Genomic DNA, 10876 nt, shown 5'->3' on the forward strand with positions numbered 1-10876 from the left:
CCAGTTCCCACCCCTGCCTGTGGGGCCTGGAAATGAGAGAGAGGAAATGACTGAGCTGCTCTGGTCCGCGTCTGCCTGCGTCCGCGCCCGTGGCCACACCCTCCACCCTGAGGCAGCTCCCACGCGGAACTCTGACACTTGAGTCTGGAGACCTCGGGCTCGGATGTAAGTCCCTCCTTTTGCTCTGTTGCTCTGGGGGCTACGCGTGCAGGTGGGAAGCAGCTTGGGAGGAGGAGAGGGGGGATCTCGATGCCTCTCTGCCTCGCATTCACTCTGTTTCCTCTGTTGGCATCCCTTCTGCCTCAGTCTCCCCAGAGCGCCTCCATCTCGGGCAGACTTGTCTCTCTATGAGCTTCCCAGCGCGGGTGCTGGGCGTGGTGGTGCCTGCAGGGCAGCCGGACACCAACTCACTTTTTCCTTTGAGAGCAGCCCCGCGTTAGTCACCCTTCCTGTCCCCCTCCTGGCCCCGCTGCTCTGGGCTCCAGCCCTCGAGGGAGCAGACTCCGCGGGCTACTGGCTTCCTCTACTCAGGGACCACAGAACCACGGGTCAGGAGGATCCATTCCAGCTTCAGGAACGGCTTCTTTGCCTCGGGGGTGTCAGGAAGGCTAATGCTTCTGGTCTTCTTTGGGGATCAGCTTGTGGAAGAAGCGGCTTGGGACAAAAGAAAAGCGTCTCTCCCCAAAGACACAGACCAGCGGGTCCTTGAGGCCGGAGGCTTGCTCCAAGGAGGCTGCGAGGGGAGGGGGTGCCTTACCTTTGCCTCCACTTGTCCCACAGATGTCACCGTCCAGTCGCCTGTGTCTCCTCACTATTGTCGCCCTGATTCTGCCCAGCAGAGGTAAGACACCATCGCCCTCCCGCCCCGATTCAGTCCCAGGAGGCAGCTAGATGGGTGACTGCGAAGCTCAAACGCTATGAACCATCTTCTCCCCCCTCCTCCCTCCCCAACCCCTGCCGTGCGCGCGGGCACCAGGAAGTAGTAGGCTTGGCGAGGCAGGCTCTGGATGCACCCTCTTTGGACACTTTAGACCTCGGGGCTGCGGTTTCCAGAGGGTCTGTCTGGAGCCTGTCCCGCTGTGCATCCTCCCTTTCACCTCTAAGAAGAACTTGCCCGAGTTTGACTTGGCTGGGAGATTGGTGTCAGTTTTCTACTCGGCCGCCAGGAAACCCCAGGCTCCAGGCAAAGCAGAACTGATGGGTTTTCTGAGAATACAGTCAGGCAAAGGGGTCCAAAGCTGGGGCTCAAAGACCCTCACCCTGACCTGGAAAGTACTATTCAAAGTACCCAGGCGGGTGGGCAGTTAGTTCCATTCTGTTCTGTGCCTGGTCATGTCCATTGTACGGATGGAGAACTGTTGTTCAGTGAGCCTACATGGGGGACACAGGAAGAGGAAGGAGCCCTGCCTGCAGAGATGACGGTGAAGAGCCTAGCGAATCTGACAGACCATGGAAGACGGGGTTGGGGGGAAATCAATAAGAAGAGGTGGGACCAGGTAGAAACGGTGGCTTTTCCTAGAGCGAGGTGCGGCTCCTGGGCTCTGAGCCTGCAGGGTCTGTCCTGGCGTGGCTGTTCACAGGTGTCTCTGACTGCCGAGGCTGCAAGGCACCCCCCACCCCACTCCCGTCGGGGAAGACAGAGTCCAGCATGAACAGCAAGCCCGTTCCCTCCTTAGCTGTCTGTCTACCGGGCAGGGAGCCATGCTCAGTTATTTTCAGATGAGGCAAAGGAGACACAGGAAAGGAGTGTCACGGGAGCGAGGAGGGAGTGGTCAGGTGGGAGCAGAATGTGCTCCGTGGTCCTGGCTGGCTACAAGCACCTGCACTCTCTCTCACTGAGGCTGGCCTGCCAGGATGTGCAAAGGCCCTGTGGCAGTAGGAAGCCTTAAATCACTCTCAGGATGGTGGAGTGACGCAGCCAAAGTTGATTCCCCTGGGACTTCAGAGGGTCAGGCGTGGTGGGACAGAAGACACAAGAAGGGGGTGAGAGGATCCTTCCTGACCTGCTCAGCCTTTCTTTCCCCAAGGGCAGACACCAAAAAAGCCCACATTCATTTTTACAGTGGACCAGACTCCTGTGACGACTCCTGACCATGTCCCAGGTAAGAAAAGCGATCGGTGAAATCCTCTCTGTGGACAACAAGGCCACCGTGCTCAGACCAAAGAGGGAAATTTACATCTGTGTAACTGAAAAAAAAAAAAAAATCAGGGCTAGAGGTTCAGAAATGGCTACTACGAGGAACCCAGTACCAACTCTTGCTCCCGGTTGTCCTGTGCGGGGCTCGTCCCAGCCAGCGTCTCCTTGCGGATAATCTAAAGCTCCAGCTTTCTCAATCATCAGTTGCCCTTTTGATGTCAGGGGAGGAGGAGTCTCCAACCAGGGCCCACCCACTGAGTGCTGGGGTGACAGGCACCCCTCCACACCAGGCCTAGGAGTCCTGATTAGAGCAGGCGATAGTGCTTTGTGGTCAGGGAGGTTTGGGAAACTGAGTCAAAGAACCTTTTTTTCCAAGGAAGGATTCTGAGTCCTGCTAATGGGTGTGGACGCAAGGGAGGGCGATCCGGCAGGCAGCCTGCTTATCAAGGAGCCTGAGTTCCTCTCATGGCCTCAGAATGGAGTAGAGGGCAGTGGGGAAAGGCTTAGCCTCACAACCATGAGGACCCCGGTTCAATCCCCAGAACTGGTATATAAGGCCCGGCATAATGGCACGTGGTTGTAAACCCCAAGGTGGGGAGACGGAGGCAGGTGGAGGCCAAGGCGTGTCCGCTTAGCTTCCTTGGTGAGTTCCAAGCTCTGGAGAAAGCCTGTCTCAGAGAAGGGAAGGCAGGTGGCTCTTCAGGAAAGACACCGGGGAGTGAGTGCCTCTGCCCCCCTTGCACACACACAGGCAGTTAAGGAAAAAATAGAGTTGCTATGGAAACTCTCCAGTCTTCACCTGCGGAAATTCTCCACTGCTCCCTTCTCACTTCTCTCTCTGACCCTGTTTTTTACCCCAGATTCAGATCAAACCAGCCCAGGAGTCCAGACCACCCCTCCCATCTGGACCGGTGAAGGTAGCGGTGAGTGGAGGGGGGCAGGGCCCCTCTGACTGCTATTCCTCACGCCAGCACACCCCGGCTCTAGACCCTTGCCAGCCGCACTCTATTACTTACTTATTTTGTCCAGACATTACTGCTTTGTAGCCCAGGGTAGCCTTGAACTCAGAGCAACTCTTCTGTCTCAGTCTCTGGAGTGTTGGCATTACGGAATGTGCTGCCAGTGTCTTATCTAGCACCCAATCCCATTGACTTAAAAACAAAATATCTTTTTTTATGTTTTTTTGGTTTTGTTTGTTTGTTTGGTTGGTTGGTTGGTTTTGGATTTGTTTTTCCGAGACAGGGTTTCTCTGTGTAGCCCTGGCTGTCCTGGAACTCACTCTGTAGACCAGGCTGGCCTCGAACTCAGAAATCCGCCTGCCTCTGCCTCCCAGAGTGCTAGGATTACAGGCGTGCGCCACCATGGCCCGGCTCAAAATATCTTTTTAATTGACCCATTTATAGAAGTTGAGCACTAGATGTTTATAGACACTTCCAGTGCCCGTTCGGCCATAGCTTCTGTTCAGGTCTGTATCTCTTTAGATTTTTTTTTCAAATAATAATTACACTTTTTCTTGGTGTATAATGTAATTTAAAGTATTTCTTGTAATTTCTTCAGTTAATGATTAGTGGATGCTGAAGGCATGGCTCAGCGGTAGAGCCCCTATCTAGAATCCCTCAGTGAGGGGCTGGGGGCGTGGCTCAGTGGTAGAGCCTCTGCCTAGAATCCCCCAGTGAGGGGCTGGGGGCGTGGCTCAGTGGTAGAGCCTCTGCCTAGAATCCCCCAGTGAGGGGCTGGGGGCGTGGCTCAGTGGTAGAGCTCCTGCCTAGAATCCCCCAGTGAGGGGCTGGGGGCGTGGCTCAGTGGCAGAGCCCCTGCCTAGAATCTCCCAGTTGTTGGCTGGGGGCCTCAGTGGTACCGGGTCTGTCATATACAAAATTCTGAGTTAAATCCCAAATAACAAATAAAAGTTGTTCTGTGCCAGCAGAAGGCGGCTCTGGCAAGAGGATTAAAAGCTTAAGATCAGCCTGGAGAGACCCAGTTTTGTTTTGTTTTTAAAGAAAAGTCCTAGTAGTGGGCATATATTTCATTCCCCTGAACTGTTCAAAAAGAGTCCCTACTGCATCCCAACAAAGTGACATCTGGTATTTCAGCCTGGAATACCACCATGTGGAGGCAGCCCTGCCAGGCAGGTCTGGGGAGCTGAGCACATCTCTTCCCCTCAGTTCTCACCCTCCCCTTCTTTTCTCCCACCAAAGTAGAAGCCACAGGAAGCCATACAGCAGCCAAAACGGAGACCCAGCAACTGACAGAAATGGCCACTTCACATCCAGTGACAGATCCAGGTCCACATACAAGCAGCAAGAAAGGTAGAGCCCCAGCTGGCAGCCGTGGGTTTTGTTTAATTTCCTCTGTTTCAGGTCAGCATTCCCCCAAGTGCTTTTCTTAAAGCACGTTTCTGGGGAATTGCTAATAAGCTCTCAGTGTGTACGTGTGTATGTACGTGTGTGTGTGTGTGTGTGTGTGTGAAGCCGTTTGGAGGATTCTGGATTAAAGTCAGTGATTCTTTAAGAACGGCCTTCTTAGGTCCTTGATGAAGCTAACTTCGTAGAAAGCAACTCCGCGTTGGAACATTCTAGCATGCCTTATCCCAGTGCAGTAGATGAGCGGATTCGCAATCCTTTCCTCCGTTGCTGGGCTGGTACTGAGAAGTTGTGGGTTTCCTTTGTGTCTTTTTTTCTGTTAGGACAGGAGCTTTTCAGTTGCAAAATAACCTTCTTAAAAAAAAAAAAACGATGTATTGGCTCAATTCTATAAAACCTGAAGATAAGGTATCAGGCATAGCTGGATCAAGGAATTTAAGCATAGTCAGTATGTATAAATTGCTTGTCGGGCCTCTCATCTCCATTCCCTTTTCTTCTTGGTAGCAAAAAGATGGCCGGTACTCCAGAAACTCAGAGCTCACGGCTTTCCCATAAGCCACGCCCAAAGCCTGGGCTTGACTTTCATTGGCCCGGTTGAGATCACGTGTCCTTGTGTGAACCAATGGAAGCCTGAAAGCAGGCTATTCTGATTGGTCAATGAAGCCTTGTTCCCCCCCCCCACTGGAAAAGCCCAGAATCAGGAAGGAAGTAGTTTCCTCCAGACAAGTAGGTCAGTGGTGGCAGCAGGTGTGTGGAAAGAGGCTGAGCTGAAACTAAGACAGCGCATGACCTTTGTGTGACGTCAGCGCTCAGGAGTGAGAACATGAGGTCCGCATGGGGTACATGGCAGACCCTGTCTCCAACGTTTTTAATTAAATTAAAATTAAAAAGAGAATGCCCTGCTATTTTTTTGGTCTCAAAGTAGAGGGGTTGCTCAGAATATTTTAAATAAGTATCTCTAAGCTGGAGGTGACAAAGCCCATGAAATCCTATCCTCTGCTCTTGGGTTAGGAGTGGAGGTCTAGAAGAGGACAGCCGGATCTAGCCTGCGGGGGTGGGGGTGGGGAGGACGACTCTGCAGGCTTGTTATCGGTGCGTGGGTGGGAGGTACCTGCGCGCTGCACCCCAGACATAGCTCTGTCATAACATTCACATCCCTGTGTTTGCCCCCAAGGCTCCTCCTGCCTGGCCCTGTCTTCTGACCATTTTTTTCTGCCTGTCATCTTTAGGTACCCCGGCACTCTCCAGGATCGAGACTCCCAGCCCAACCAGATTCTACAGGCCTCTACACCGCATTGAGGATCCACTGGGTTAGTAGTACCTCTTTGCCTTGACCGGAAACAGGCATCCTGTAGTTTCTCTTCCGTGTGGGCAAATCTGCAGGGCTCATGCTGTGGAGGACACTGGGTGGCAGGCAGCACATGCCCAAGTGCCATGGAGCCAGCCCGGTCACCAGATGCCACGGTTAGGATGTTGCTTTTTGAGGTCTGAATTTTCAAAATTGAAATTAAGGCGGGGCTCAGTGGAGCCGCTTGTCTGGTCACTATAGATTCACTTACCCAACTTAAGATCAATTGTGGACCAGCAGGGCTCCATTTGGTAGTCCTGATTCTTCCCCTCTGACATCCCCCACTTCCTGCCCGTTCAACCCCCACTGATGACGTAGACGCCACATGCCCCTGTCACCCATTCATCTGTGTATTCACGTGCGTGTCAGGCAGCCATAACCAAGAGAGGCAAATATCTTTGCTCTCGATGGGCGTGGTGGCGCATCCCAGTGATGCACCTGGGAAACAGAAGGAACATGCCTGCAACTTTGAGGCCGACCTGGACCACATAGCAAGTTCCATGACAGCTTGGGCTAGATAGTGGGGCCCTCTGAAACTGACACCGTAGTGGAGGAAGACAGCGGATAATAATTGGGATTCTCACACATTGGGTGATTTTGAATTGGTTATCAAGAAAAAAATAGAGCAAAATTAGGGATTAGAGAAGGCTCATACACAGAGTCAAAGAAGAGACTTTGTGGCATGTCACAGTGAGGACCTCCACTTCTGTCCTAAGGCCTTAGGAGACTGAGGCTCAGGTATCTCCAGTCCCTAGTTCTGCATTTCACTTATTCACTTCACAAATGTCTGCCCAGCTCTGACTTGCATGTATCTGTCCCCTCTAGATTCGAATGGGAACAACCCCTTCTACTATGGTAAGTTACCCAGCGCTCCCCTGCCCCCACGCACCGCTGGAATAAGTGGGGAAGAAAGACAAAGAGCCCCGCACCCTGGCCTGACACCTCCATTTCTCTCTCCACAGACGATGCCACCCTCCGGAAACGGGGGCTGCTGGTGGCTGCAGTGCTATTCATCACGGGAATTATCATCCTTACTAGTGAGAGTGGGGCGTGGGCAGAGAGGGCAAGACAGGGCCGGGGGGGGGCAGGGCTGCATGGTGACTGAAGGTCAGGGTCTTGAAACCCCCTGGGCAAGGCTGATGCACACTCAGCATCCTTACAACTCTCCCCAGTGTGGTTTGAGCCTGCCTGTTGGGTCCAGCAGGGCAGTTCTTCAAGTTGCAGCAGGGGGCGCTGTTCCAAGGGCGCATGCCTCGTCCCCTGTGGTCCTTTTCTTCCTGGGCTCAGTCACGTGGTAGTACGCAGATGAGAGAGGCAGGGACACAAAGAACCCAGGGTCAGATGACTGCTAATATATCCACTATGTCCTGCTTCTTTTGCAAGCCAAGGGCGGGCTTCTTTTGCGAGAAGAGAAAGCAAGACTTCATTCATCCTTTTAAGACAGGGTCTCACTGTGCTGCTAAGGCTGGCCTCAAACTCACAATCCTCCTGCCTTCACCTCCTGAGAGTTGGGGTTATAGGCGTGCCATACTGATCAGCAGTTTTTGGGTTTGTTTTGTTTTAAGACAGAGGCTCATGTTGACCAAAGAAGGCCTTGAATCTGTGTGTGTGTGTGTGTGTGTGTGTGTGTGTGTGTGTGAGAGAGAGAGAGAGAGAGAGAGAGAGAGAGAGAGACCCTGCAGCTGGAAGTTGCAGATGATGTGAGTCTCCCTATATGGGTGGGGGGACTTGGACGTGACTAACCACTGAACCATCTCTTCCACCTTAAGCTTGAACTTCTGATCTTCCTGCCTCTTCCTCCCAAGAGCTTACTTAGATCATAGGTACAGTCAGTCAGTGCAGCACAGGGAATCAAACCTGTCAATTTGTGAGCGCCAGGCAAGCACTCTAGGAGCTGAGCCGCATCCCTCCGGCCCTGACGTCATTTATTTATCCAGGAGAGCTATCTGGGTGACACCCACCCGTGCTGAAGAGAGAGTCAGCCAGCCCAGCTGCCCACCCGTGCGCTCCAGGTTCAGCAAAGGACTGTCTTCAAAGAGAATACAGTGCAGTCCAACCGAGGAAAACTCCTTATCCACCTTTGGTGGGGGAGGGCATGTGGCCGGAGAGGTCACATGATGAGACCAGAAGTACGAGAGAAGGGAGGAAACTGGCGGCTCTATGACAACACACCCTCCTGAGGGCTAACTGGTGGGCGAGCAGAGCTATAACCTCCTAGGTGACCCTAGACTCTGCCTCTCAAAGGCTGCCCCGCCCCCAGTCCCAACTCTGAGTACTGGCAACCCCGCTTCAAAGACTGGCATTGGAGGGACACACCCAAATCACACGCATTAACAGTGGGAAAGGCCTGGGAGACACAGACAGGGAGAACAGAGAGGAGGCCGGAGAGGCAGGTGGCTGCCATCTCCTCGTGATCCTGTGTCTTCTTAAACTCTACGCCATACCCAGTTGACTCTGACCCAGGTCCCAGCCTTCTTTCTTGCTCATGTTCTTCGACCTCATGTCTGTCCTTTACCACAGGACCTTTGCACAGGCTGCTCTGCCCCTCCCCCAGCACTGAATGTAGTCATCTCAGTGCGTGTGCATGTGTGTGTGTGTGTGAGCGCATGTGTGTGTGTACATGTAGAGATCAGAGGATGATTTTCATGAGTTGGTTTTCTCCCTTTTTTAAAACATAAATTTATTCATCTATTCTACGTATATGGGTGTTTTGTCTGTATGTGTGTCTGCACGCTGGACAAGGGCATTGGATTCCATGGGTCTGCAGTTACAGACAGTTGTGAGTCTCCATGTGGGTGCTGGGAATTGAAACCAGGACCTTCTGAAGAGTGAGCACAGAGCAGTCTCTTTAGCCCCTGATTTTTTCTCTCTGCCGCGTAGGTTCCAGGATAGAGCTCAGGATGGCTGGCTCAGCAACAAACACTTGCCGAGCAGTATTGCAATCCCCTTTCACTGACAGCTTCCTGGGGCCCTGATGCCCCCCCATCCGCCAGCCCCCAGTGACCTTGATAATCAGCACCGTTCTAAGCTCATGGGCAAATGGGTTCTTTTTCTTCCAGGTGGGAAATGTAGACAGTTGTCTCAAGTATGCCTGAATCGCCACAGGTGAGTGCGGGCCAGCACCCTGACGGGCACCCCTTCTGGAGTCTCCGTACCACACCAGCTCACCACCCCCTGCCTCCTACCCCTACCCCAAGAGCCTACAGAGTGATCAGCATATAAGAACCCTCAAAAGAAGAGGTCACTGGAGGGAACCAGGCCTAAGGGCTTCCCACCCTGAGGAGAGAGGTCTCCCACACACTGCCTTGACCCTACCTATCCTGTTCTGATAAATTCACATGGTCTCTCTTCCATGGTTTCTGTCTTCTGTGAATTTGTGACACGGGTGTGGGAGGAAGAGGCAGGGCTGGGCTTGGAACCTTAGGGAGTAGGCATGGGTGTTACATACCCAGACAACAGGACAGTAAGGGGGAGAACGGGAGGCCTGGTGTGTTCGTGGAAGGATATGATTAGGGTCTGTCGGGGTGAGAGACAGGACCTCTGTCCAGGAGCCTGGGTTACATCATACCCTGGTATCTGTCAAAGCATGAGTAAGCATGAAGTGGGGAGCCCCGTGCACAGCCACCCCCTTAGCTTCACAGGGCCAGCCACACTGCCCCTCAGGATACCTCATGCATAGGTGTGGATATGCAGCCCAGGCTCTTAAGCTCAACCCACAAGTCAGGCTTTAGAAGGAAGCTTGCTTAGGATCTGACCACCAGGGAGGCTGTGGGGCTCTGGGATGGGCTCTGAGCAGAGGGCCTGGGAGGAGGGGTGGGCTCCAACAGACCATTTCTGGAACTCCTTGGACTCCCAGCCTAGGGCAGCTATACAAGCTTTTTCAGGCTCTGGGTGTTGTAGGGAGGGATAAGTACCTTCTCCAAGATTATGGTCAGGGTCACAGCACAGTCGAGAGACCAGGTCCTAGGCAGGGGGGTTGCATAATGCAACTGGGAGAACTTCAGGTCAGGGTGAGCTGGGGATTACGAAATCATTTCATCAGGCCACAAAGCATGTGAAATTGAGGGGGAAATAAGTCATAAGAAAGAAGATTTGGGCAGGGTGTGCAGCTGAGCCGCATGCCTGCCCAGTAGGAATGGAAGTTTCAGTTTGAACTGAAGCATGCCTGGAATCTCACTACTTGTAAGATGGAGGCAGGAGGATCAGAAGTTCAATGTCCTTGGCTTCATATCTCAAGTTCAAGTCTAGCCTGGGCTACAAGACTTCCTGTCTTAAAGATAACTAACTAGGTGTGATGTTGTGATGCACACCTCTAATCCCAGATCTGGAGAAAGGGGAGGTGCAAAGGCAGTAGGATCTCTGTGAATTAAGTCCAGCCTATCTATATAGCAAGTTCTAGGCCAGCTAGAGCGACACACGTAGTGGGACCCTGTTTCAAAAACAATTTAAAAATCAAAACTAAATTTTTTTAAAAAGGAAAGAAAATGTCAAAATATAATATATAACATATAATAAATAAATCAGCTGGGAAGATGATCCGGGAACAGGGAGTGTGTTCATTGGAAGATCTGTGTTTGGGTCCCCAACACTTACATAAGAAGTCTGGTGTAAGCCTGGTGGTGCACGCCTTTTATCCCAGCATTCAGAAGGCTGAGCCAGGTAGATCTCTGAAGTCCAGCCTCGTCTACAGAGAGAGCTGTAGGACAGCCAGGGCTACACAGAGAAACCTTGTCTGGAAAAGCAAACAAAACAGCCAGCTGTGGTAGCTCACACCTGTAGGTAAGAATTGGGGGAGGGGTACAAGAGCAAGCTAATCTACAGTTGGGGGTGGGGAGAAGGCCAGGTTCAATGAGAGATCCTGTCTCAAAAATATATATGGGGGGGGGGAGATGGGACCACCCATCTGAGTTCTCTGCAAGAGCAGTACATGCTCTTAACTGCAGAACCAGCTCTACAACCTTTAAAAAAAAATTTCACTTAACATGACTGTGTCTGTGCATTTGAGTACAGTACCCATAGAGGCCAGAA

General features: G+C 52.4%; 1 protein-coding gene across 11 annotated transcripts; it reads left to right on the plus strand.

Moving 5' to 3' along the window:
- The first annotated feature begins 47 nt into the window (after window positions 1-47).
- Window positions 48-9199, plus strand: Fxyd5 (FXYD domain containing ion transport regulator 5). 11 transcript variants are annotated; one of them, XM_052165823.1, is made up of 10 exons: window positions 48-165; window positions 781-841; window positions 2028-2102; window positions 2998-3060; window positions 4336-4446; window positions 5730-5810; window positions 6674-6703; window positions 6811-6885; window positions 8908-8953; window positions 9046-9199. In XM_052165823.1, the coding sequence occupies exons 2-10, from the start codon at window positions 781-783 to the stop codon at window positions 9068-9070; spliced, it is 567 nt and encodes a 188-aa protein (XP_052021783.1). In that variant the 5' UTR covers window positions 48-165; the 3' UTR covers window positions 9071-9199. The 11 variants fall into 11 exon arrangements, with proteins under 11 accessions (XP_052021783.1, XP_052021795.1, XP_052021805.1 ...); XM_052165835.1 differs by having other exon boundaries at window positions 4339-4446; XM_052165845.1 differs by having other exon boundaries at window positions 2998-3054.
- The last annotated feature ends 1677 nt before the right edge of the window (window positions 9200-10876 follow it).

This window comes from Apodemus sylvaticus, chromosome 1 (assembly GCF_947179515.1).
Source record: "Apodemus sylvaticus chromosome 1, mApoSyl1.1, whole genome shotgun sequence".
In the NCBI taxonomy this organism is placed as follows: Eukaryota; Metazoa; Chordata; class Mammalia; order Rodentia; family Muridae; genus Apodemus; species Apodemus sylvaticus.

Bases quoted from the DNA above. Each gene is read 5' to 3' on its own strand.
- Fxyd5 (XM_052165823.1), top strand. From the start codon at position 781: ATGTCACCGTCCAGTCGCCTGTGTCTCCTCACTATTGTCGCCCTGATT. The intron at 2,103-2,997 runs GTAAGAAAAGCG...TTTTTACCCCAG, and splicing joins GACTCCTGACCATGTCCCAG to ATTCAGATCAAACCAGCCCA. The intron at 3,061-4,335 runs GTGAGTGGAGGG...CTCCCACCAAAG, and splicing joins CTGGACCGGTGAAGGTAGCG to TAGAAGCCACAGGAAGCCAT.